This window comes from Aspergillus multicolor (genome assembly GCF_047715735.1).
Source record: "Aspergillus multicolor strain CBS 133.54 unplaced genomic scaffold BDW74scaffold_10, whole genome shotgun sequence".
NCBI classification, from domain to species: domain Eukaryota; kingdom Fungi; phylum Ascomycota; class Eurotiomycetes; order Eurotiales; family Aspergillaceae; genus Aspergillus; species Aspergillus multicolor.
The window spans coordinates 610,060-635,069 of NW_027395961.1; the positions used below are offsets into that span (position 1 = coordinate 610,060).

Below are 25,010 nucleotides of genomic sequence, written 5' to 3' on the forward strand. Positions count from 1 at the left end.
CTGTCCCCTGTCCTTGCTCTCCTTGCAGCTTCTGCTTGGGCGTTGAGGCTGGCACTAAGGCAGACTAGAGGGTTCGTGCAGGTAAACAACAGCATTAGCAAATGGACTCGTCAGGTCTGGAAAAATAAGCATCAGCCATACGTAGCAGAGGAGGTATGTTGCTGACTCGTCGTGCGAATAGAATTGGGGCATTCCTCGTATCCTCAATTCTCATGGAGTGAGCATTCTCCGGATCTACCGTATCATGTATGGCACATTCTTGACTTGAAGTATAGAATAGAAGAATATCATTAAATCATAATCGCTGTACTCGCTATCACTAAACCGACTGAGCGCCATAGTATATATCCGATCCGTGACACTATATCCATTACCATATCCAACACCGCATAAACATAAACACATATCTCAATAAATCTAGTAAGGGATAAAGTCAAACCGCTTCCGATCTACAGTCGTTAGTGAATATCTCCCGCAAAAGAGAGGATGAAGCATACCTAGAAACCGATTCCAACTCTCATTCTCATCCAGCTGGTGAGCCCAATACTCTTCCAAGAATTTCAGCGACTGCAACACATTGGGCACACGAATGGTGTAATAGAGCTGAGTTAAAAGCTGTCGGACGCGATCCCGATCTTCACCCTGCGCTTCGCAGCCAGCAATGAACAACGGCGTCGTAAGCATTGTCCACGGGCTCAAACCAGGAGATGGTCCAATCTGCTCGGTACATTCAATGATTTTCTTGACGGAGCGCTGCACCGCGGGTGATGACGCAGGTGTACGGCGGAGTCGACGCTCGATCTGAATCAGTGCGCTGTGCTGGAATGCAACGTTGCACAGTGTAAACCGGACGATATGATCATTTGATAAGCCCTCAGCGACACCCGGATAGAACGTCGGTGGTACCCGCTCCCCCTCGTCAATCAGCTCAAGAACTGACGACTCTAGCGCTGTTACTTCCTCAACATCGGCAGGTTGATCCGGGGGAGTCTGCCAGGCTGCTGCACCGATACCGCGGAACACAGCCGACAGGCTCACAGTGAAGCCCCAGTAGTCATCCAGATAGTCCGGCGTATCCGGGGTCGGACTGACGGGTGTCGAGATGGTCTGGCAAGTGACACCACCAATAGGCGGACCGTTCCCCGTCAACGCTGTCAACGAAACAATCGACCGATACCACCGATCCAGATATCTGCGGAAGCCCTCCGACGAGTCCGGAGCCCATCCGTCCTTCCCACGAGCCGCGATCATCAACGCCTGCGCACCCTCAATATGAGCCCGCCATGAGTTGGGCTGGATAGCACCAGAGTGTATCTCCGCCAGACACAGCGTGCGTGCTGTTGCCAGCAACGCATCTGTCCCTCTTGCACCTGGACGCTGGAGCTCCTTGCGGAAGTGCTCTAGGCTCATTGCCATCAATCGCGCAATATCCGGTGCTGATTTAACGTTCTCGGTCTGATTGTTTAGGGCTTGGATGTGGATTGCGGATAGCGCCATTGTCGCATAGAGCAGTGACGGAGTCTGCAGGGCCATTGGCACGAGCATGCGGCAGATCTCCTGCTGCATGCCGGAGTGGCAGGCGGTGATTTGTGAGGCATCGGAGAGGAAGTGGTGGAGGAGGGATTTCTGGTTGGTATTGAGGGAGGAGAACGGGTCGACGGATTTAGGGAGCGTGATGGTTGGAGGTGTAAGAGGAGTAAGTGGTGTAGAGGGCGCAGTGATCGTGGTGACCGCGGTTGGAGAGGTAGGTGAGATAGGTGTTGTCGGCGAGGTTGGCGATGCGGTAGCGGTGGTGTAGATGAACTCTCCTGGCGAGTATTCTGTACAAGATCCAATTAGACCAAGCCCAGCATGTTGTGCTATAGACGGGGAAGCCTACCTAGTTTCTGCATGCATGCTCCAAACCTCGACCTCGAGAAAGCCCGACCACCCCACTGCAGCTGCATCGCATACCGACACTGGGTCCCCGCGGACTTGCACCGACCACAAGTAGGGCGTTCCTCGTCACATTTTTGCCGCCGTGACTTACATCGCTTGCAGCCGCCGAAGGATCGTGACATTGGGAGGGTATTTTCTCTTCTTGTTGCGTATCAGGAGATGATTAGAATTTCGTTCTCGGCGTGCGCGATTTTTTCTCCCCGCTTCTGGGGTGCCTCGCGAGTCTCCCCCAACACTGAGCAGATGAAACGAGTGACAATTAGAGCAGTGTGATATTGCTGACAGAATGAAAAAGAGAGTGAGAAAATATAATATACAAGAAAACCGGAGGGCGGCGGGGTGAGTCGTGGGCTCGTGGAGGCGCTGAGTGGCAATCATCCGCGATAAGCTGCAGAACCATGGGCGATCTGTATAGCGGCGATCATCGGTCCACCAATGTGTCCGCGACTGGCCCTCGCCAATTGCGTGTCCAATTTTTTAGCGCCTAACGGGTGCTTTGTCGCTGGGTCTCATGTTGAAACCAACTATTCGGTGTCAAAATGCCTCAGTGCTGGATGCTTGGCGTTAAATGCGGGTGAGACGGACTAGTTCGATGAAGCATCTCCAAATCTTATCAATCAGTTGCTCTAGGCTATATGAAGATATCACAAGTACTCCGTGTTGACAAGACGACGCTGCGAATGTTTACAAGCTGCAGAACGATGGCGGTATACTCCTTACCAACATGTGACAAGGAGAGAAATGTACAAATCAGTCATCAAATGTATAGCGGAGCCACTCTCCAACCGCTCGCAAGCTCTCCCATCGCACCGACTCGTCCTTGTCGGCCATAAGTTCCATCACTCGAGTCTTCAACCCTAGCTTTTCCAGCTGTCCTCGCCTTTCAGGCAGCTCCTTGACCAAGTGTCCCACGTCGTTGCAAGCAATTGCAAGGACTTGTTTGTCATTCTCCCAACTCTTGGAGATGATCTCCTTCAGCTTCTTGGGAAGAGCTCCGCTGTTCTCATCCAGGATTCGACGGGCGTTTTCTTTCCAGAAAGTGGGGTTTCTGTGCGGCGGGGACCACCGGAGATGGCCAGATTGCAGTTCTGCGGCATACTGATCGAAGGTAGTCTGTGTCTTGGTATACTCATCAAGCATCTCCGACAGGCATTTGAGGTCCTCTAGGAGGTCCGGGTCTGTGAGGTGTCGGCCGGAGATGGTCGAAAGTAGAGCGGGAAGGCGCACAAAAACAGCAACAGGGAGGAGACTGGTGCGGTTGAAAGATAAGAGGTTCCGGAGAGTCGCAAGGAGGAGGCGCGTGGTCTTTTCTTTCGGAGACAGCCGTAGAAGGTGGGAGTACAGTTGCAGAATCTCATGGTCCCTAAATTTTGTCAGTAACAGGCGCATGATGTCATGTATGAGAGCTCACTCCTGCAGGTCATCTCCGATGAGATCGCCTTCGAAACTCAGTTGCCAGAGCACTAGAAGCACTCGGTACAAAAGTTGTAGGCCGATGCCACCAGCGATTCCTACGTCGCCGCGCGAACTGCCGGCCAACGTGGTGCTGGAACCGCTGTCTTTGCCGCCCGCGGCGGTACGTAGGATCTCAACCAGAGGATCAACTGTCTCTTTTCGCTGCGCCCAGAATATCTGCCGTGCTTGAGATGTGCGCAGCAATGTAGATAGCCCCTGGACTCCAATGTCCTGAAGCCCGCTGTCCTGGTTCTGAGTCAAAGTAGACAGGTACTTGTACAGCTGCGGAAGAGCTTCCTCATCCTGCGGCGTCGACTTTGAGGTAGAGGTGATGCTTGTCGAGACAAGGTTGGTCAAGAAGGTGGAGGTGAGGAGCGGAATGGGATCTTCGGCGTTTGTAGAATGGCGCAGGAGAGGAAGGAATGGCTTGTATGGTTGGGGATGGGCTATCAAGGCGGACGAAAGGGACGGGGCATCTGCGGAGAGGATCTCATCAGTCGCTACACTCCCACTAGAAGCTTGACACTTACCGTTAATTAGATCTGCTGCTAGCACCAGAATATACTGTACAATATCGTTCCTCCTCGCCGCCGATTCGAGGACACTCTTCCCATCTGAACCTCCGGCCAGTAGCGTCACGTATCCTGGAATATCTCCATCGATTGTCTGACGCCGTTGTTCCTTGCGGACCTTGTCTACCGCTTTGATTTTCTTCAGGTGGTCATCTGTGATATTGCCAGCTCGGACAGCTCCCTCCCACGGGATAGGGCGAGCTCGGATGTTGTTCTGTAGGGAGCTGAGGTAGGTGGGGGGCTCCAGCGAAGCGGCCGACATGGTTCCTGGTAAACAACAAACCTGCCCAGCGGTTGATCGGAAAAGAAGAAGCTAGGGAGAGGCAGGGTGTGTAGAAGGACTCGCGGGGGACAGCTGTAGACAAGCGGGTTGACGTCCAGCAGACCGAATTGGGGAAGACGGCCGCCAAGCCCCATCCTAGTCGTCCAGTCCACGCAACCCATGTCCGGCCGATAACTCATCTCTCAACGTGCAGGCTAGCTTCACTGCCTCGTGTTCTTTTCTCTTCTCACGTCATCTGTCGCGCTTCGCTTCTTTTCATGGATTTTTACTCCGAACCAGATTCTCGTTCCATCGTGCTCTTGTCTGCGATTGACGCAAGCAATCCGAGGCACGGCTGCCTTCCGAACTCATAGTAACGCAAGCAGGCAGCCTCACTATCGACGTTGTTGACTTCCGTGCGATCGGATTATACATGCTAAGGAACTGGAATTGCTCTTAATTACCGATTTCCCCGTCCGCCTCTGTACAACACATTCGAGACCATGTCGCAAAACAGGTGGAAAGTCGGCTCTTTCTTGCAGCAGGCCGTCGCGGGCGTGGAGTCGCGACTGGACCAGATGCTAACTGAGGAGGAAGACGCAAAGAAATTGCAAACCAAACAAGCTCACCTGAGATCGAAGTCTGGCGACCAGTCTGGCAGTATGTTTCATAATAGCAGCAGATGTGATTCGCTTGCTGACGCTTCATAGACATCTCGCGCAGATCGTCAAACGCACGGAAGAACGATCGACTCCAAGAACGCCTCGCTCGTGCAATGGTAAAAAACAATGCGCAGGGTACGCCGGATTCATCCTCCGCCGTGGTTTCTCCTGTTGCCAGCCCGGTTCCGAGCAATGGCGCACGATCAAGTATGGATATCGAATCCAGCCTTGGCTCGCTTCCCAAAGATATAGCTTCGCCTCCGGATTCTCGATCGGGTTCTCCTGCGGTGGCGTCTTCGAGGATGAGCCACGACTCCTCATCATCCCCGCGCATTTCATTGGAGGTCCCGGTGCCAACTTCTACTTCTATCGAGAAGGATAAAACAATACCTGCCCCCACTTCAGAGCCCGGTGCGGAAGAGACTGAGCCTGTGTCCACACCAACAGAACCCGCGCCAGTCAGTACTGATCCTCTCGTGAAAAGCAATAAAACTTCAGAGGGCGACGAGGATACTTCGGATGAACCTCAGCAGCCGGAAAAGAGCGCAGCTGAATCCGAATTACAAGAAGAAATACATGGGTATATCGAGCGCATTGATGCTCTGCAGTCAAAGCTCAAGTATCTAGCCCAGGAAGCTGCGGAGTCGGCTCGGAAAGCGGCTGCTACAGCCGAACCTGGAAGTGCCGACAAGCAGCTTCGAGAAAAGGATGAGAGAGTTGCACTTCTTCTTGAAGAGGGGCAGAAACTTTCGAAGACAGAGATGGACCATAGGACATTGATTAAGAAACTTCGACAACAGCTAGCGGAAAACTCCAAGCTCCAGACCGAGGCGAAGAAAAAGAATGACCGACTCGAGAAGGACTTGGCTAATGCTGAAGCTAGGGCAAAGCGAGCAGAGGCAGCAGAAAAGAGAGCGACTGGTTCGCTTTCTGCCCAGACGAAGACCGCTCGAGACCTGGAAGCTGTAATAGCTGAACGGGATGCTTTGAGCCAAACAGTGCAGGAAATGAAGGGACAGCTCGCTCGAGCGGTCGCCCGGGCAGATGCAGCAGAATCTAAAGCTAACTCCGATGCTCTGGAGCGGGAAAGGCAACGTGCGAACAATCTGGAGGAGGAGCTCTCGAGCGCTAGGATTGAGCGCGAAATCAATGAAGAAAAATTTAGAAGAGAGATAATAGGCCTAAAGGAGAATATCGAACAGGAGAAAGAAAGGGCCCGAGTGTTGGAGGCTGAACTGAAAGGGGAACAGTCTGTGTTGGAGAGCAAGATGGAATCTCTACGGTCAAGAGCGGAGGAAGCATCTTCTGGAGTGGCTGGGGATGCGCAGATCAAACTTCTCCGTCAGATCGAGACCTTGCAGACACAATACGCTGCCGCCAGTGAGAATTGGCAGGCCTTAGAGGGCTCCCTACTTTCGCGGTTAGCGAATGTGGAAAAGGAACGAGATGAGGTCGCACGGCGAGAAGCTGAGGCACGTAGGAAGATTCGCGAAGTGGTAAGTTTTCCCCTTGCAGTTGCTACTCGGAGACTGACAGCGCATAGAATTTCAGGGTAAAGCGGCTTGAGGAGGAACTCGAAGACGCCCAAGAAACTCAGCGCGACCTCATCAACAAAGTAGAGGAGGCTGCTCAGGAACTACAAAAGGCTGAACAGAGGCTCAAGAAAGCTGCTGACGACCTAAACGCAGCACAAAATGAAATGGCCGAGCAGAAGGCTATCTCTGACGCAACATGGTCGCAAAAACTAGAAGACGAGCGAGCAAAATGGCGCGAACAAACCGTGCGCCCTATGAACCCCCTTCGACGCAACGAGTCCCCCGTTTCCTCCCATCGTCCCAGCATACTGGACGTGCCCATGTCGCTGTCTGACTACCGGCCAACGAGCCGCCGCTCGTCCGCTATACCAGGTGTCATTCCCGACATTAGCACCCCTCCACGCCAGAACTCCCTTCCCGTTTCAACTTCCCAGTCTGTATTGTCTCCGATACTCTCGGATAAGGGCTCGTTCCCGGCAGTGCCAGAATCGCCAAAATTGCTCGGTTCGGACGAGTTCTTCACTGGCTCGCGGACTCCGTCGGCTTTTGGTGGTACCGCGACTCACTCACGGGGCATCAATGATATCATCTCCGAGTCTACTGTTGGTGCGGGGCCGTCGGTCCAGCTCGTTGAGCGCATGAGTGCCACCGTGCGCCGATTAGAGAGTGAGCGCGCCGCTACAAAAGATGAGTTGGCACGCATAACCGCCCAACGTGACGAAGCCCGCGCACAAGTCGTGGACTTGATGCGGGAAGTTGAAGAAAAGCGAGCGTCCGATTCACAGGTGCAAGAGTTGCAGCAAAAACTTGAGGAGCTCGACAGGCGGTACGAAACTACGCTTGAGATGCTCGGCGAAAAGAGCGAGCAGGTGGAAGAGCTTGAGGCCGACATTGCGGATCTCAAGAAAATCTACCGCGAGTTGGTTGACAGTACGATGAAGTAAACTCCACGCTTGTATGTCTATGGTCATGTATATAGATAAATTAATGGGTCCATTCCCTTGATTGAGTAGGAATATTCAATCCTCTTCTAATCTTAGCCCAGCATTGATAAGCTATAGCAAAGCAAGCCATTCTTTGGATGCATCATCTCCTCTTGAATAATATCATCAAAGCCGAGCACTGAATTGGGTATATTGTTAGCCACTCTCACTACACGATCCTCCTCAGAAATCATCACAAGTCGATACCCTCCCTTTCCGCAGCTTGCAGAATAAAAGTCCGAACCTAGACCATCGTAAGTCACACCCTTCAACCTCAACAAAAACAGAAACTGCTTGCTTACTTTCGAGTCTGGCGCCATATCAAGCGCGAGCCTGCCACCAGCGTCCTTCTTATCCGCCTCAGCACCAGCCTTCAACAACGTAAGCGCAGCATCACCGTGACCCTCGGAGATCGCATGGTGCAACGCCGTAAGTCCATCATTGTCAGTAGCATTTACGGGACTCCGGCCCTCTTTCAGAAGAACATTGATTATAGGCGTAGAGCCAATTGCAGCAGCGCGGTGAAGTGCAAGCTGACCTCGCTTGTCCTTGACTCTGGCACTGCATTTGTTTTCCAGTAGTTTGCGGACTGTGGAGATATTTGCTTTGGATGTTGCAAAGTGCAGCGCGTTCTGGAAGGGTTAGTTTGACTTCTCGTGAGACTGTCCAATGGCTAGAATAGACATACCTGGCCAGTGGTGCTCTTAACATTAACATCTGCACCCTTTCGTAGGAGGAGATCGATGATGGGATCTCCTTCCGCGTTCTTCAGACTCGATGCAATCATCAGAGGAGTCCAGCATGATCCATCCTGGAAAGAAGTTAGTTTGTGAATGGTGTTGCTTGCGCCGTACATGTCCAGATGAAAGACATACCTCGACATCTGGATCAAAGTTCTTCGTGGCTACGAGGAGCTCGACAACGGGGAGGTGATTGTATGCCACTGCCCAGTGGATGGGAAGACGCTCATCGTCATCTTTTGTTGTGGCTAGTTTTGGGTTGGCCTGTCAGATATTAGCTGAGAAGTTCATTGAACCTGCCCGCTATTGCGGTTTGCGTAATGCAACAGACGTTGAAGAGTGACTCGACCACAGAAACTGGTGCATTGTCAGCCGGACCATATATATGTTTCTGTTAGTGGGGAAGACAAACGTTGGCCGTCTCGAGCAGCTTCGTGCAACGGAAACTTCGAGTCGCCAGTGATAGCCATGATTACCACTGATTAGTGTACTCGAATGGTGTTGATGTGATATAGGATGTCTGACGCTGGTGGGATGAGAATATAGTAGGGCCGGCCAAGATGAAGCAGGTGATGACGGGGAAGATCTCCATATACTTGGTGCCTTGGAGCCTCAGGCCTAAACCTCGAAAGCTAAGAAACTTCGGACGTCTTCCCTCTCTGTAGAGAGTACACTTGCGAACTATTATCCACACCTCCTATCATACATTCTCTCAATCTACTCACCATAAATCAGATTACCTCAACTCTGTGAATACCAGAACCTTCCCGATAGAGCACCGACCACTCGAAGACGCGAACTCCGACTTGAGACCGAGCCCTCCACGAGCTTGGTTTCCATCCAAGCTACTCGGACCTATTCAGACTTATCCCCTCCACCCTCATTGGACACAATGGACGTCATTCCATCAAACACCCCGCAAGAGGCCGTGCGCGCCTCCGCGAAGAGAACCGCAGAGCTTTTCGGCCCCGAATACCTCATGCTCACACCCTCCGTCGCGAACGGCTCGATCGGCGTCTCCTACAGACGGAAAGCAGAATATGAACACGTGAAGGAGCTCCCTCCAGCCCTCGCCGCGAAACAAGCACAAGCAGCGGCCGCGCGCTCCAAGCGGCCTAAGATCAGCGCACAACCGCAGGAAGCGGGCGCCGGGGATAGGAGCGGCGCGTCTACGGCCCTTGTAAGGAGAGGTGGTCGCGGCCCTGCGGGGGCTGCTGCGGGAGGAGACAAACCGACGAGCTTGATTCAGAGACCTTCGACAACACGACAACAACCACCCGAGTGGCATGCTCCATGGAAGTTGATGAGAGTTATATCCGGTCATCTGGGATGGGTGCGGGCTTTAGCCGTGGAACCGAATAACGAGTGGTTTGCTAGTGGTGCTGGTGATCGGACGATTAAGATCTGGAATCTTGCGACCGGTGCGCTGCGCTTGACTCTTACGGGTCACATTTCGACTGTCCGCGGGTTGGCCGTGTCTCCGCGACACCCATACCTGTTCTCTTGCGGTGAGGATAAGATGGTCAAGTGCTGGGATTTGGAAACGAACAAGGTCATTCGCCACTACCATGGCCATCTTAGTGGTGTCTACACTCTTGCGCTCCACCCCCGACTTGATCTGTTGGTTACTGGGGGTCGAGATGGTGTCGCGCGTGTCTGGGATATGCGCACACGCAGCAACATCCACGTCCTTTCCGGCCACACCGGCACTGTCGCCGACGTACAATGCCAGGAAGCTGACCCGCAAGTCATCACCGGATCCTTAGATGCAACTGTTCGTATGTGGGATCTCGCGGCCGGAAAGGCCATGGGCGTCCTCACACACCACAAGAAGGGTGTCCGCGGCCTAGCCACACACCCTCGCGAATTTACCTTCGCGTCCGCTAGCACAGGGAGCATCAAGCAGTGGAAATGCCCCGGCGGCGAGTTCATGCAGAACTTCGAAGGCCACAACGCCGTCATCAACACCCTCTCCGTCAACGAAGACAACGTTCTTTTCTCTGGTGGCGACAACGGCTCCATGTCCTTCTGGGACTGGAAGACTGGATACCGTTTCCAGAGCATCGACACAACTGCCCAGCCCGGTTCACTTGAAGCCGAGGCGGGTATCATGGCTTCTACGTTCGATAAGACAGGTCTCCGTCTGATTACTGGTGAGGCTGATAAGACCATCAAGATCTGGAAGCAAGATGATCAGGCTACACCGGAGACTCATCCCGTTACCTGGGCTCCTACTCTGGGGAGACAGAGGTACTAGTGGCCACGGTCTTGGTTCTGCTTCTATCTTTTTAAAAAAGAATACCCTACTTGAGGTCTTATGTGACGGCTTGCAATGCACACGTGGAGTTCAGCGTTTGTGATGATTGTTTCTTATTTATCTGGAATATAAGGTGGTTTGTCAATGTACTATATGACCAGACTCAACAGAGTTCATTACTTGTTAACACAAGGGTATCATTCCATACAATACATTAGTATACAGTAACATGCTCCTTAAAGTTCCAAATACCATGTACCCATCCCATGCTAAACGCCAATCCAATGCTAACCATGTATAAGTCTCACGCCTCCATCCCCAGTCCCAAGCCCTTAGCCTCAACATCGTCCCGGAACGCCGCGCGGACATCCTCCGCCGCAACCCTCAGCCTCACCTTCCCACTGCGATCGCCTCTCGTCGGGATCGCCGCACTTCCTAGCGCACCCCTAGAGCCCGAACTAACCTCAAGCGCAAGAACACCCGAGTTCATGAGTTCCATAGCGGCAAATCCCAATGCGCTAACACGCGTCCCGGCGCCCCCGGGAAGGAGGAAGTCCTTGATTCCTGCACCCGCCGCACCGGCAACGGCCACCGCGGCGTCAGCGATACGCCTCGCTTCGTCGATGACGTCGCCGAATGTTGACTCCGTGATTCCGGTACGCTTGACGCGGGCGAGGAGCGCGGCGAGGAAGAGTTTTGCGGAAAGAGGGAGGCAGCGGAGGGATTGTTGAAGCGGAGTAGAGGTTGCTTCTTGGATGGCTTGTTTGATTGTAGTGATGGTGACGCGGCCGGGGGTTTGTTTCCTGGGTGTGCCTGTTGTGGCGGCCTTTGGAGGGGAGCGGGCTAGGGCTCTTTCTTTCCGCGCGGGTGTTTTGGTGGGTGTTGGGGGCATGGATTCGTTGTCGTCGGCGTCGAGGTCTTCGACTGTGCCGGTTTCGCCTAGTGCGCTTTGTTCGGCGATCTCGACGGCTCGTCGGCAGATATCTAGGGCTCGTCGAGCGTCACCGCTGACGGCGGCGACTTTACGGCTGGCGAACTGGATGGCGTCGGCGTCGACGATGTTGCCAGGTACACTTGCTAATCGGGTGGTGATGATCTCCATCAAGTCGGTGTGCTTGTAGCCTGGGAAGGTAATGCGAGTAAGACCGAGACGACTGGAAATTTTGTTGCTTAGAGTTCGCTCCGGGAGGTCCATGGTGTTGGCCACCGCAAGAACAATAAGACGCGAATGGCGGAGGGCTGGCCAGTTGAAGAAGTTGTACATGACTGATTGATTCTTGGTGACCAGCTGGTCTAATTCATCCATGAGAACGACACATGATACTCTTCGGGGCGAGGGGTTTGAGAATTCCCGATCCAAGAGATCAAGGGCGTGGGAGGATGATACTCGATCGTTTTTCAACGCCTCCCAGAGCATAGAGTAGGACTGATGCGGATCTGTGACTTTCATACCGTTGATCTCCACGAAAATAAAGTCGTCCATTTCTTCTGCAAGAACGGCAGAGTTCAGCTGCGCGACAACCTCGCGGACCGTTGCTGTTTTTCCGGTTCCTGGTGTTCCGGAGATGTAGATACAGGTGCCTGTCCCTTCCATGATGGCAGCACTGAGATGGCTGTACACGGTGTCAAATTCCTTCTTCCGGCATGGAAGGGAGTCGGGAACGGTGGAAACATGAAGAAGGTTACGGGCCTGGCGGTAGGGTGAGGCGGAATGGGCTGGTGATAGCACGCGTGTACCAAGGGGCGTAAATTCGAGCGGTTTCTTGACAATGATTCTAACCGGCGCTGTTAGGTGTCTTATCCATTATAGCAGGATCTTTGATTTACCTTTTACTGGAGGGAGTGGTAATTGTTTTCGATCGTCGAGATTGCGGTGTAGCGTTCGTTGTCTTTTGCCTCTTTCTCGGGGTTGTAGGTAAATCGCCGACTGTATCTTCAGCCTCATCTTTATCATTCGGATCGACATACTACAGATTTGTTAGCATCGCCCAAAACCCAATGAATTATGAACTCACTTCAGTATCAGCCTGCTTTCGCTTCTTGACTGCTTTCAAACCATCCTTTACCAGATCAACAAGATCATGGATTTGGTCCGGTTGATAGACATCTTCCCACACAAACTCCTCCGTGTATCGTCCCTGAAGTTGGCTGACACCTCTGCGACAAACAATGCACTTATTGTACTCAGCCAGCGCCGCCTTAGATTTGGGAGCCGTGCCGTTTGGATATCGCGTGAAGAAGGCGTCTTTGGACATGACCTGAGCCTTCCCATTGATCGAGGTCAGAGGATTGACATTGAAGTCCGTCGTCAGGTATTGTTCGTTCGGTAAAACGTCGGTTCTCCGCTTGTGTCTCGTCGATATGAACTCGTCCGGGGAAGCAAACCACATAATGTTTGCCATTTTGATGGGCTCGCCGCCTTCGTCATTCTCTTCCTCACGAAAGTCCATGATTATGCCAACCCAGTCTTTCCCAGGCTCCGGAGACTTCAGCAGGATAACCTCGCCTGTCTTGCACTCGAAGAGCCCCATGCGAGCTCCAACAATCTTTCGTTGCGACTGACGGGAAGAGCGCCTCCGTGCTGACTTTGGTGTCTCCCCGGACGCTTCGGCCCCTTTTCCAGCCCCTTCCTCATTATCCGGTTCGGCATCGTAAATCCACTCCCACGGATAGTCTTCCTCGCCGAGTTCGTCGTCGGAATCGTCGCGAAGGATGCCTCCCTTGGCCATCCACTGTTCGGCGCGCTTGAGGGCATCACGTTTGCGGGTCTGCAAGCTGACGTTGCCAGCTGCAACATTGGGAACCATTTGGCCTGTGAAGTCGTTTCGAGGTCGAATCTGGCAAAAACGGGCAAGCAATGGCCGATTGTCTCGATGTCGAGCTCCGGGGACGCGGAAAACCGCGCCTGTCCACTTTGCTCCTTTTTGGGACTAGTGTCACAGCACGTGAATTCCAGACATTTTGGGTTTAGCTTCGTGCTAAGCGAAGGCTCATGAAGTATACAAATTGCAGGGGAATGAAAAGGCATTGAAACAGCTAGAGTCTGTTTTTTGAGAGAGATTCACTGGGATCGCTCTATGGAGCTGCAACAGGGATGAGCTGGTAGCATGGCTGATGCCCGTTTTCCTAACAAACATGGTGACTGCATGCTTCCGAGACATCTATGCTCCTTCTGCCAATGGTGGGTTCCCAGGGCGTTCACAGGCAGAAAAACAAAATACTACGACAGAGAAGCTGCTTAACCTCTGAGGCCTGCTCGTACGCTGGGGGATGGTCGGTTTGCCAGGTCGGTGGTCTGTGACTTTGGTTGCTCTGGGTGACTGCTCTCTTTTCCTCTCAATCCCTCTCAAGTCTTCCTTCTTCCTTCAAGTCACTCGTCCGCCCCAGACTGCCATTAACTCTGACAGACAGGTGGCATTGTTTCACACTTCTTGTCTCCCCTGCTGAGAAGTTGCTTGCTTTATTTCTTTCTCGCCATCCTCTCTCCTCTCTCTTCGCATCTTCTCCCTTCCTCGGTTCATCCTCGTTTCGCTCTTCGAGTTTTAGGCGTCTTTCTCGGCAATACTGCTTAACTCGCGTCAATATGGAGTAAGTGTTGGTATTGCCATTTTATAAAAAACCACTGACAGACTAGCAGCCACGAGACGTCCGGAGCCCTAGGTACGAATCCCCTGCAGAACGGCCCCCCGTCCGTTTACCACATCGAACGCACGCTGAAGCCCAACAGAATGGAATCTTGTGGGCTATGGCCGCGCAGCGGCAAAGAAAAAAGCCGCAGCTTCGAATACCCAGGCACAAGCTTCTCAGCCATTCCAGCCGACCCAGACACCCCAGGCGCCTCAAGCGTTGCAGAAGCCGCAGACATCACAGGTATCGAAGGCTCAAGCACCTCAAACATCGCGGGGGCAACAGCCGCAGACACAGCAGACACCACACACACAGGCTCGCAGAGCTATGCAGCCAGGGCCTCAGCGACGTGTTGTAGCTCCAGCTCAGAAAGCCCCAGGTCCCCCCTCACGACCTGTTGCGGCCAATCGAGGATCTTCTCCTGGGAGGGCCCGAGGAACTGCGAGGGCGAGGGCAGCAAATCCCAGAGCAGCTGTGTCCGGCAAGTCAAATAATCCACTTGGTTACTCCCCTGGGAAGTTGAAGTTTAGGGATGGACTAAAGCCGGATGGTAAGAAACATCGTTGTCGGAACTTAGCCTTGGATTAATTCAACGCGGTGATGTAGGTGTGGTAAATTTGCCTGCTCCTTTCGGGACGATCAAGCATGAGTAAGTTAACTGCGCCGATTACGACCACCGCTCCTAATAACAGTCTTCAGTTTTTTCGGTGCAGCAAGAGCGGGCACTTTCGGCAAAAATCGTGCAGGCCAAGGCCGCAGCGAAGTATTCGAAGATGTCAGCAAGCGAAGCGGTGCTTTCGTTAAGATGCCCACATACGAGGACAAGGTTTGTACATATTGTGCCGCTGTGAGAGATATTTATAACAGGAAATAGGTCATCAAGATTTGGGGTGAGCCGATTCAAGTTGCTGCAGCTGAAGGGCAACTCAAGAGTATTCTTGCAAGCTCCAGCAACCTTAGCAAGCCCAAGATTACGGCCAATTTCGCGAAGGTTAAAGCCTACTCCGAGAAAAAAGAGGCAAATATCGAAATAAAGGAGAGGGGTGAGGACATGTTGTTCGAACTTCGAAGACAGCCTGCGTCGAGCATCACGTTTCCGGAGCAGGTAAGTCCTTCTGAATCTGGGAGTGTCCAGTGATTGACGTTTTATCCCCAATTAGTTGCTCTTTCTATGGCCAAAGGATGGACCATCCCTGAACGAATGCCTCGGCCCCAACTTAGAGTCTCTCGACCCACTCCGTTTTCGATATGGATGCTACCTCTTCGTCCTCAAGGAGCTGCCCGGATACATATGCGCTCTTGGTGGGAATCACGACGGCATGAAACAGATTGCACAAAGCCTTAGAATTATATGGGCAGAGGCAGCAGCCAAGAGCAATATCAAAACGAAGATTTATCTCGTTGAGCCGCCGGAGCCGAATGTTATGAAGAGAGAGATTGTGGTCAAGACGCAGAACAATAACCAATTGCACAACCCCATCCTTCAGGGTGTCCGGCTGAAGGGTCGCGCTTTGCGAGAATGGCAGGGTCGACTTAGTTCAGTGCAATCAAGTAACAGTGCGCATCTTCTAACCGCTGTCGAAAGCTGCTTGAAAGGTCTCTCTTTTGTTCGTGGACATCTGCGGATGCGCGTTAATCTCGGTACCTTTGTGCTCGAGACTTACCAGAAGCCCGAAGACGACAAGTCTTGGTACCCATTTGAAGAGTTCCGTGATATGCTCTTCCATGAGCAGACGCAGGGTCGGCTAATTCCGGGGTAAGGTTTTCTGAAAACACGTTGTGAGCGACTAAATCTGACAGATGGTAGGCTCAAAATTGGTCAATCCGAGCTTTTAGAAAGGTGCTTCAAAGCACGAGATTTATTCGAGCCGCTCGACAAAACTTCAACGTCACTAGAGGATGCCGAGCTTGCGTATTCTGTGAATTTCGAGTTCGTCGGTGCAGACAAATCTATGCTTCGATTAGAGGCAGAGTTTGCAAAGAGCCCCGGAGCCCGAGACTATGAGATTAAGGAACGCCGCTGGCTTAGGCCTCGCACTGACGGTCAGACACGAGACAAACGCCCTCCCTTGCACGTTGCTGTCATTGACTTTGAACGGTAAGATGTGTTGTGCCCTGATAAGCTTCAACTTGACTGAACTTCGCACTAGATCGGACTGGCAGCTTGAGATAAAAGCACTCGAGTTCCACGAGGCGTCATCAATCAACTCTGCCCTAAAAGCATTCTCATACGACGTTAGGTTCCGACACACTGAGAACGTGGGTGACATTCGTGCAAAGGCGGAAAAGAAAGTCACGTTTCCTCTAAGTCCTCCAGTGGCCCGATACGTTGAGAAATCCGCAGTCCGCTATCGGATCGAAGGCACAACTATATTTTCGAGATCGCTCGGTACGATGAGTATCAACGTCAAGGAGTGCCGTCCTGCTATACCGGAGGTGAAGTGCTCGGAAGCATGTCAGCCACTCCTTATACATCTTGGGGTGCTTCCGTCTTTGACGCGAACTGGGACAACCTGCTCGGTGGCCATGCGAACCTAGGCATCGGGGAAACTGCCAAGTATAATCCGAACCTAGCCACGTTTTTCCCGTCCAGGGAGCCCTCACCTAAGCCCGAAGACCAGGTTAAAGGCTTCTGGGAGTTCATTGACATTGTCAAACAAGCAGCAACGCTGTTGGGTCCGAAACGCACATCCGCAGGCTCCGAAGCGGATGCCGTGTCTGGAGTAGAGTCACCTTCAAAGAAGGCCGTCCGTCCCGTGGAAAGCACTCCGGCATCCCCCGCAGCGCCTGCAGCAAGCCCTGCAGCAAGCATCCCGTCGAGTCCCCGTATGCTGAATGCGGATCTTGGTACCTTGTTCTGAGAAAGTGGATATGGCTATCGATTCACTCGAGATAATTTGCCGGGTTGCATATCGGTTGGAGAACTAATGGACTATGTTACATCATTCAAATCCTGTTGCTGCTGCCTTAGATACTTTCTGTCTTCATCTTCGCCGCAATCTCTTTTCATTTTCCTGTAAGCGTGCGCTCAGCCAGCCGCCGCAGCCTCGGCCGATGACGCCGCATTCTCGCTCATCAATTTTTGCCTCAGAGCTGCCGACTCATTAGCTTCGTGTTTCGACCTGAAATAAATGGAGTTTCTTTCTTCACTGACCGTCTTCAAAAAGCCTCTGCTGAGAACTCTTAGTCTGCACCAGCTTCTCCAACTCCGTAAGACTCGTCTCCAACTCCTTAACCTTCTGCTCGTAGAACTCAACCGCCTTCGCCGCAGTCTGCGTAAAAACATCATCAGCCCCAGCCCAAGTCCATAAGCTCCACCTTGTAAAGTGACTCCTACCTTCTCCACAAAATACCCCGTCCCAACATCAACAAGCACCTTCTCTCGATCCGCCAGTCTCCCCTTAACATACAGCGAGCTGGTCAGGGGGACAAGGATCTCGCTCGCCCCAGCCGTGCCCTTCTTCGCGGACCCCACGACACCGTCATTGATCGAGCGCACGCAGTCTCTGAAGCGCGACTGCGCGGCGCGCAGCTTTGTGTGCGAGGTTGTGAGGTGCTCGAGTTCGGTGGAGAGGCGCGTTTGTAGGGCGCGGAGTTGTTGCGAGGAGAGGGAGGAGATGTTTACTGCCCATGGAAAGAGGTGTTAGTGAGGAATTGAAAGGAGGGTATGAGCATTTCGATTGGGAGGGGGAGGGAGAGGAGAGGGGTGTACCGGCGCCGGGGGGTGCTTCGGAGTCTGATGCGGGGGTGGACATTGTGGTGGTGTTTTTTTTCTCGTGGCCGCGCTCAGGGCGGGTTGCGGGCTTGGTGTTCGGGGTGACGATAGAGAGTGTAGCCCTGAAAGATAAAGAAATCCAGGCGGAATTTGTCCTAGAAAGTGTGGAATGGGCGTCAAAAGGAAATCGATAAAGTCTGAGGCGGAGTGGGTTGGGATAAAGTTGAAGCTGTGCCGGTGCTGGAGCTCGGGCCAACTGGGCGACGCCGAATGCGGCTTAGCGCGGCTTGTATAGTTTGGCCTTGCTATTACCTCGATGCCATAGTTACGGAAAAGAAAGACGGTTTAAATGATTAAATTCGTGCTTATGCATGCTTGATACTGGTCAGACTATCTAGAGTATCGAAGTATGGTTTGTGAGACAGCAAGAGGGCAGCGAATATATGAAGGCGCTAAATGCTGGACAGCCGGGCAAACGATGTAAGTCACATAGGTGAACTAAGATCTTTCAGCAAATCAAGTCAAATGAAGAGCAAATCGAAGTGATGCGAAAAATAGATCCAAGGAGCATCATCTTCGGCGGAAGCCGTAACACTCAACGCTAACCAAGGCGCGTAATTGACGGCATGCAAATCATGCTACCAGTGGGTGGTGGCCCAAGCGTCAGATTTCGACGGGCTTCTATACCAGTGACCACAATTTTCGTAGCAGTCTAGCAGTTCGTTTACTAAGTACTGCGCTTCTTCGAGTCTAGAATCGCTGGAAGGTTTCTCCAAGCAAACAATGGCCGACTGAAGGACGTCGCGATAACGCTTCCTGTCTGACCCTGGCATATTCTTCCAGAGGTGAAATAGGCAGTACCTATGCCCTTGATATCAGTAGGTAAGAGAGAAGACAAGATACTAGTGCACTCGCCATTGATGGATTGCGGTTGGGAACACAAAGCCTGCATTGCCATAGGAAGTAGCAGTATTCTCCGCGTCGGTCTGTCCCGTTATCCACACATCCTGATCTGTCTCTGCCTGCAGCCATCCGTCCCGCCAGAGCGATATTAGAGCCTCCATTCGGCTGTCATTCCTATTGGACTCGAACTCAGAGATTATAAAGGCACTGATACCATTGTGTCTAAGTGCTTGTATGATCACATCAGTGCTGGGATTTTCGTGGTCTTCAGGGGGTAGGTCTTTGGTGAAGCACTTTCTCCCCAAGAATTCAAAGAAAACCACAGCATCATCAAAGAGAATCTCCCAGGCAGTCGCCCAACTGACTGGACGATTGTTCTTTATGCATTCCTGGATAGTCTATTTTAAACAAATCAGCAGTGACACGATAGTAAAAAGAGAACGCACCTCACTTTGTAGAAGGATATCCAGAAAACCTTTCAGGAGCCCTATGTGTCCATTGCTACCCTCAAAAAGGGCGTCAAGCAACGCTCCGGTAAGGTCGATATAGGAGGAGTACATATACTCTGAAGCATGCTTTAGTACAAAGTCTATTGCTTCAATTTTCCACAGCCGAAACCCAATTGACCACAAGGACTTTGAGGTCAGCTTCGATCCGTGATCCAAGAGTATCTCCTTTGGGAAGTGCCCGGGGTGGCGTGCACCATCGTGGGTCAGGCCGTAGGAAGTAAACAAAACAATGCGTGAGCTGGATGAAGAATCGATGAGACCCAAAAAATCTCTCCAGGTCCAGGGATCCATGTATAGCTGGTGCGCCTCATCGATAAGCAGGAAGGCCGGCTTTGCCAACCAGTCGTACCCCGCGACTCCAGTCATCAGCTTCAGATACGAGTCCCAGCCTCCAGCATCCGTAATATTGTTCATGTCCCAACCAGTGGTGGTGTGGATAGGCAGTATTTTTTTATCGTCCTTCTTCAGCAGCGTGTTGACCATAAGGTGCATCAAGGTTGTCTTTCCGGACCCGGGTATGCCGTTAACTCTTATGATGCGATGTTCCTCGACTTCTTCTATCAACTGATCAATCAAGCCCTGCCTGGGAATCGTGGAATCAAGGAGAGCTGGGTTATGAGTACAGTCAGCTTGATTCTCTCTTCACATGGCTTGACTGGTGTCTTCATACCAAAAGGTTTAGTCACCAATGACCGAGACCTAGGATAAGAGCAGCCCCAGAAAGTTGAGGGTTCACAGTCAGTATTGCTCCATGAAGTCGAGAGCTCGCAGTCAGTATTACCCCAGGAAGTCGAGGGCTCAAAGTCAACCTTGCCCCAGGAACCCTAGGGAAGACAATCAACGTCGCCGCAGGAAATCAAGGGTTCACAGTCGAAGCCACCACAGAAAGCCAAGGACTCACAATCACCCTCGCCCCATAGATCCCGAAATCTCACCATGAGTTGTGGACGTAGGAGTCATGATCTGGGTATGAGTCGCGGACCAAGATGATGAAGGCTCGCAATGATCCGTGTCCCATGAGCCATTACCTAGGGTGAACACATCTGAGTGCGGCAGCAAGTCTTTCTGCTGTTTCTGAGGCAGCTGCTTTGTGGCTGGCTGCAGAGATCCTACGCCTAGTTTGTAGTCTTCGTGCGTGGACAGGGAGTGGCCGCAAGAGCGACACTTGAGGTCATCGTGTTTCTCGCCGAGGGCCAAGATGCTGGAGCCTGAGGTGCAGTGGAACCTGAAGTCATTCTCGCCGTGCCAGGTACAGCGGCCTAGAGTAACGAGTGCGGCGCGTTGCTCCATCGTGGAGGATGAAGATCGTAAAGAGGGTTTAGGAAGGAGGTGGATAGGAGGACGAAAGAGTGTTGATTGGAAGGAGAAGTGTGGAAAGAAAAAGAGAAGGAGGATTGTAGGGAGAAGAAGTGTTGAGAGATAAAATTACTGAGGGAGACAGACGCGCCTTCCTTTCAGGTACGGGATTTCGCAGGAACACAACGAAGAATGAGCCTCCTCTCAGTGAAAGCCGCGGTTGAATGGATTGATTTAAGGATTTAATCCCTTGACTGTTCTTTATGTTAATTTATTTCTCAATTGAGCTCATAATAATTAAGTTCATCTGCTATTCAAAATACACCATTGGTGAAGTCAACAACCTGCGCCTTCTCAATCAATCCCTTCAAACTGCCCACAAACTCCAGGTGCGCGGGGTCCTTCTCGAGGTAGTACTTTCGGTCTTCTTCACTGCCAAATTCAACTACAAAGGCATGAGTGATGCCGTTCTTTCTGTATCAGTATGATGCTCCCGACAGACAAATTACGAAAGTGGAGGCGTACCTGCATCCCTTCGGGCGAGTTGTCCGCGCCTCCTGATGCAGAGAGGATATACGGCTTCTGAGAGGTAGGGTGGATGCATTTGTCCTTGAGGGACAGCATACGTGTGCAAAACTAACGGGTGTGAGCATGGATTCCAAATTCGCGGAGGGGGATAGCTTACGTCCTGGACGGTGTCGGCGCTGAGGCCGGATTTGAGCTGGAACATGACAATGTGCGTGATGGGCATGCTGGCGGTTGGAAATGAGTTTATAGATGTGATGAAGGAGATGCAGGAAGATGTTGATTTTAATGACTATCTAGGTTGACGTTGTCCATAGATGATGTCGTGGTGGGGTTGTACAGGCTCAAAAGTGGGGTGGTTCGGCAACCATTGACCGAGAATCATGAACAGCTTCTTTAACTACTCAGGATCCATCATCAGAATACAAGTCAAGCTCGATTATACAGCTTCAGATTCTCCCCCTCTCAGAACCTTGGGAGCATTTTCAAGCACCAAGACAGCCTCCGTCCCGAGATACCCCTCATCCACGAGCTTCCGAGCACAATCCCTCAACCAGTTCTGGCAATTCGGCGCCTATCATCAAGTCAAAACGTTTTCATCAATTTACAGCGTGATATACCCACAGCAGGATCGAACGGATTCAGACCACGCCCTGGAGGAGGCACCAAGGTAGCCACCGACTCCATTCGATCGCGGGCGATGGCATCCTTCGAGAGCTGTCCGTTCCCGGGGGTATCCGTCACGAATCGGTCATCAACAGCGCCCAGTTCTATGATCCGATACAGCGTTGGGAAATCGGCAAAGTCGAAATTACGGAGGAACTCCAGCGAAAATCCGTAGGCTGGATTTCCGTCGACGTGGATAAGTTTGCCTTTCGTGCCTGTGTTGCCTGTCGGCACGAAGACAGATTGATGAGCTGGCCGTGACCCGTTGGAGAAGACGGCGAGGTAGACGGTTCGGGGCATTGCCTAAGTATCTGGGTTTTCTATTGTAGTCTGTGGGAAGTGGCAGAAACTTGTAGTTGTTCATTCTGAAATATCTCTTGGTGCTCTGGGCCCCGGAGGCTGATGATGGATGCGTAACTAACTAAAAAGTAAATGTAGGAGGTGCGCGGCTGTCAACAATATTTGAGCACAAACCAGATCAAAGATATACAGACCGACAGATGAAATGTCAACAGTAGCTATTTGAAAGTAGTTTGATCTATTTTCATCATCGAACATAGGCACTGGACACAAATGATGCAGTCAAGAGGCGGAGTTCCGAGGTCCTGAGCTCTATTCACCTACCTAGGTAAGAGAAGTGAGAGAATGCCAGGGTTCTTGAGTCTTCTGTCTTCTCACACTAAACTTCCTCCGAAATTTCTAGCACTCAACTCGCCTTTACTCTTGTTTCCCCCTGTCTATCCATCACACTCTCGTCCTTCTCACATTGCAAACTCCAGGCAAAGGTACGTCTAGCGGGAAAGGCATACCTGATATTTGTAAAAAAATCTACCTAAAAACGTCAAGAAGAGATGAAACCCAAGGAGGTCCGGGTCCTGAACGAAATCGCCAGTCTGTGTCCCCTTGATAATGGGAGAGATCTGGGCCCCCCAGCGCAAGACCTGGGACTACTCGACAAGCTTCCCACCGAGCTCCTGCATGTCGTGCTTCTACAACTCGATATACGAACACTGACAGACCTCCGACGCGTCAACAAGCGAGCCCGGATAGCCGTCGACGGAATCCCTCAATATCGGAATATCATCATCCCACCAGGGTGATCGTTCAGGCCATCCTTAGCATTCGAACTGGCAGTACATACTCGTTGCGCGATCTCTACAAGGAATTCCGCACGGAGAAGTGCAGCAGTTGCGACGATTTTGGGGGATTCATGTACCTGCTTACATGTTGCCGCGTCTGTTTTTGGTGCTTCACTACCAAACGAGAATACCTGACGGTCTTCGAATCCTCGGCGAATCTACCCCGCGATACCGAAGGCTTGCCTACTATGAGGTGCATCCCGGGTTGTTACTCGTGCCTCCATCTTGAGGAGATTTACGAACCAGAAATCGTGGTCGATTTTGTTTCTGCCTGCCAAAGAGGAATCATCAAGGAAAGTTTTGATGAGGCCAGTGTGGAAAAGAGCTCTTGTATTATACGTACGCCGACGATAACAGTCCTGCCCGGTTCGTGGCTGTTGTACGAGCGCCGGCTTGCGTGAGCTTGGGGCGGAATGGGGGTCCATTGTATGGCTTGCAAGGACACGGACATAATAGGAACTGACAAATGGAACCGGAAATTCACACCAGAAGGGTTCGAAAAGCATGTGAGGGAAGAAGGAGAGGTTATAGTGGAACTGGACGCCGGGGAATACGCAAGCTACAAGCATAACGATGAGGGAATGACTCCAAGGCGACACCCGAGCACACCCATGCGATTCAACTTCGACGAACTGTACTCATACACACAGGGGATTTCACAAATAGCCGGGCAGGCAAAAATGACTGATCCACGGCCATTCAACTTCAACGAGCACCGTCCTCAGCTCGTCGCATCGCATGATTACCCGCCTTCACCAAGTGCTGCATGCAATAATGGCCCTCCGCCGGCAACGACTCTGACTTTACCGGGTCGCATCTGACATTCGTATTCAGTCGCTCGTCGCATTGTTTGAACTGCTTTGGCTTTTTGCATCCGCACGCATACGTCCGATAGTACTGGATGCCCATTTTGGTTTTTGGGTCTGGTATCAGGTTAGCGATGGCTGGAAATTCGACGGTCCAGGTAACGTCCGCTATTATCTGCTGCTAGTTACTCGATGGAGTGTTGTTTTATCAATTTTTGAGGGACGCGCCGAGCTTAAAGCTCTAGCGTACTACTTTACTGCTTTAGTTTTTCTCCTATGCACTATATGGAAATCGTTGGCTTACCTACTCGTTCCCTGATAGATAACGCAGCTAGGATCTTTGCGGCAAGCCGATATCGACAACTTGAATAATAGGAACGCCGAGGTGTGGAGGATTGATTTGGAAGAGTGGGCGCTTAGCTAAAATACCTAAAGCGGCGTCGCTCTTTGTCCTCCAGGTGATGCAGCACCTAGCCTTCCAGTGAGCGCCTCATCTAGGCAGGCGCCAACCTCGTCAAACTCAAGCTCAAGCTCAAGCTCCAGCCTGAGCCTGAGCCACGCTGGGACCGCCCGCTGGCACTTACCATGTCCCAAGATCTCTGAGCTATCCATATCCTTGTATGAAGGGACTTACACTATCACTTTCATTAGGACTCATTGGGAAGCTGGCTGTTGGAAGGATGGAAAACAAGCATCCTCCCGTCGAACAGGCAGGGGTGTTCCCCGCACGGATGGACTGACGCGGACGTCGATGCTCCGCACTTGCTTGCAACATCTGTTATCTAACTACTGGATTTATCCAGCAGCACGGGGACAGCCTTGGGGCTTCCTGCCCCATGCTGATAATCTAGTGATATCTCGACCTTGCTGCAACTCAACCTCTAAACACTACTCTTTCTCAAAGTGCGTGAGCCAGATTTTGGCTCTAGAGGAAAGAACACTGGGAACATTAAACATTCTCGAGGGGAAATTACGACGATAAGCGAGGAGTGCTCACTCTCGTTCGTAGCTTACTACGGCAGTATCTCGGATTGTCCTTGGTCCTCCCTCTTTTCGTCTGTCTTCCGACGCTTCCTTGTGGAGTTGGATACTTCAGCGGCCGTCGTGCGCTATATCGCGCTTTACTTTCGAATCATCTACCTGCGACAGTTTGGGTCATGAACGACGGTCAATGGCCGCCATGAAAGCCGCAAATCGCTGCGAGAGATACGGTCAGCGAATCCACTGGTTACGGCATACCGTGTGTGTCTCCGGCCCTGTTATTATGTGGACCAACCCCTGTCTAACCAAGGTCAGGAATAACTTCTACTTGTTCTACAGCGACACTTGAAGAGGAATTCTTGCTGAGTCTGCTCAAAGTGGACATTTGCTCCGCACTGATAGATTGATAAGATCAATCTAATCATACCTAAGCCTTTTA

The 25,010-nt window shown here is 51.9% G+C and overlaps 12 protein-coding genes across 12 annotated transcripts; 4 read left to right on the forward strand and 8 right to left on the reverse strand.

Moving 5' to 3' along the window:
• Positions 1–264: 264 nt before the first annotated feature.
• Positions 265–2,275, reverse strand: BDW74DRAFT_152263 (Zn(II)2Cys6 transcription factor). Its single transcript, XM_073724332.1, has 3 exons — positions 1,880–2,275; positions 498–1,820; positions 265–449 (listed from the first exon to the last, which is right to left on the reverse strand). The coding sequence occupies exons 1-3, from the start codon at positions 2,058–2,060 to the stop codon at positions 418–420; spliced, it is 1,536 nt and encodes a 511-aa protein (XP_073584631.1). The 5' UTR covers positions 2,061–2,275; the 3' UTR covers positions 265–417.
• Position 2,276: 1 nt separating this feature from the next.
• On the reverse strand, positions 2,277–4,346 carry BDW74DRAFT_14287 (H(+)-transporting V1 sector ATPase subunit H). Its single transcript, XM_073722787.1, has 3 exons — positions 3,924–4,346; positions 3,350–3,869; positions 2,277–3,301 (listed from the first exon to the last, which is right to left on the reverse strand). Exons 1-3 carry the CDS (start codon positions 4,225–4,227, stop codon positions 2,689–2,691), a joined length of 1,437 nt encoding a protein of 478 aa, XP_073584632.1. The 5' UTR covers positions 4,228–4,346; the 3' UTR covers positions 2,277–2,688.
• An 89-nt stretch (positions 4,347–4,435) lies between these two features.
• On the forward strand, positions 4,436–7,644 carry BDW74DRAFT_14292 (M protein repeat protein). The gene is made up of 3 exons (XM_073722793.1): positions 4,436–4,887; positions 4,938–6,385; positions 6,433–7,644. Exons 1-3 carry the CDS (start codon positions 4,731–4,733, stop codon positions 7,366–7,368), a joined length of 2,541 nt encoding a protein of 846 aa, XP_073584633.1. The 5' UTR covers positions 4,436–4,730; the 3' UTR covers positions 7,369–7,644.
• BDW74DRAFT_14289 (ankyrin repeat domain-containing protein) lies at positions 7,485–8,684 on the reverse strand. Its single transcript, XM_073722789.1, has 6 exons — positions 8,560–8,684; positions 8,479–8,504; positions 8,283–8,411; positions 8,096–8,218; positions 7,710–8,039; positions 7,485–7,651 (listed from the first exon to the last, which is right to left on the reverse strand). Exons 1-6 carry the CDS (start codon positions 8,615–8,617, stop codon positions 7,601–7,603), a joined length of 717 nt encoding a protein of 238 aa, XP_073584634.1. The 5' UTR covers positions 8,618–8,684; the 3' UTR covers positions 7,485–7,600.
• A 149-nt stretch (positions 8,685–8,833) lies between these two features.
• On the forward strand, positions 8,834–10,598 carry BDW74DRAFT_152268 (WD40 repeat domain-containing protein). The gene has a single exon (XM_073724333.1). It carries the CDS (start codon positions 9,040–9,042, stop codon positions 10,402–10,404), a length of 1,365 nt encoding a protein of 454 aa, XP_073584635.1. The 5' UTR covers positions 8,834–9,039; the 3' UTR covers positions 10,405–10,598.
• A 1-nt stretch (position 10,599) lies between these two features.
• On the reverse strand, positions 10,600–13,227 carry BDW74DRAFT_152270 (origin recognition complex subunit 1). Its single transcript, XM_073724334.1, has 3 exons — positions 12,420–13,227; positions 12,232–12,371; positions 10,600–12,179 (listed from the first exon to the last, which is right to left on the reverse strand). The coding sequence occupies exons 1-3, from the start codon at positions 13,209–13,211 to the stop codon at positions 10,709–10,711; spliced, it is 2,403 nt and encodes an 800-aa protein (XP_073584636.1). The 5' UTR covers positions 13,212–13,227; the 3' UTR covers positions 10,600–10,708.
• Positions 13,228–13,987: 760 nt separating this feature from the next.
• BDW74DRAFT_177607 (uncharacterized protein) lies at positions 13,988–16,892 on the forward strand (the record flags this gene model as incomplete). Its single annotated transcript, XM_073728938.1, has 10 exons — positions 13,988–13,992; positions 14,042–14,064; positions 14,132–14,581; positions 14,638–14,680; positions 14,731–14,857; positions 14,906–15,136; positions 15,192–15,787; positions 15,839–16,129; positions 16,182–16,420; positions 16,474–16,892. The coding sequence occupies 10 exons, from the start codon at positions 13,988–13,990 to the stop codon at positions 16,890–16,892; spliced, it is 2,424 nt and encodes an 807-aa protein (XP_073584637.1).
• BDW74DRAFT_152276 (prefoldin subunit 5) lies at positions 16,887–17,929 on the reverse strand. Its single transcript, XM_073724335.1, has 4 exons — positions 17,744–17,929; positions 17,369–17,655; positions 17,186–17,303; positions 16,887–17,124 (listed from the first exon to the last, which is right to left on the reverse strand). Exons 1-4 carry the CDS (start codon positions 17,784–17,786, stop codon positions 17,060–17,062), a joined length of 513 nt encoding a protein of 170 aa, XP_073584638.1. The 5' UTR covers positions 17,787–17,929; the 3' UTR covers positions 16,887–17,059.
• Positions 17,930–18,648: 719 nt separating this feature from the next.
• On the reverse strand, positions 18,649–20,448 carry BDW74DRAFT_177609 (uncharacterized protein; the record flags this gene model as incomplete). Its single annotated transcript, XM_073728939.1, has 3 exons — positions 18,649–19,047; positions 19,096–19,766; positions 20,094–20,448. The coding sequence occupies 3 exons, from the start codon at positions 20,446–20,448 to the stop codon at positions 18,649–18,651; spliced, it is 1,425 nt and encodes a 474-aa protein (XP_073584639.1).
• Positions 20,449–20,704: 256 nt separating this feature from the next.
• BDW74DRAFT_152278 (Dabb family protein) lies at positions 20,705–21,261 on the reverse strand. Its single transcript, XM_073724336.1, has 3 exons — positions 21,140–21,261; positions 20,980–21,090; positions 20,705–20,924 (listed from the first exon to the last, which is right to left on the reverse strand). The coding sequence occupies exons 1-3, from the start codon at positions 21,203–21,205 to the stop codon at positions 20,769–20,771; spliced, it is 333 nt and encodes a 110-aa protein (XP_073584640.1). The 5' UTR covers positions 21,206–21,261; the 3' UTR covers positions 20,705–20,768.
• Positions 21,262–21,403: 142 nt separating this feature from the next.
• On the reverse strand, positions 21,404–21,967 carry BDW74DRAFT_152279 (uncharacterized protein). The gene has a single exon (XM_073724337.1). It carries the CDS (start codon positions 21,943–21,945, stop codon positions 21,565–21,567), a length of 381 nt encoding a protein of 126 aa, XP_073584641.1. The 5' UTR covers positions 21,946–21,967; the 3' UTR covers positions 21,404–21,564.
• A 2,337-nt stretch (positions 21,968–24,304) lies between these two features.
• On the forward strand, positions 24,305–24,610 carry BDW74DRAFT_152282 (uncharacterized protein). The gene has a single exon (XM_073724338.1). It carries the CDS (start codon positions 24,342–24,344, stop codon positions 24,570–24,572), a length of 231 nt encoding a protein of 76 aa, XP_073584642.1. The 5' UTR covers positions 24,305–24,341; the 3' UTR covers positions 24,573–24,610.
• Positions 24,611–25,010: the final 400 nt, after the last annotated feature.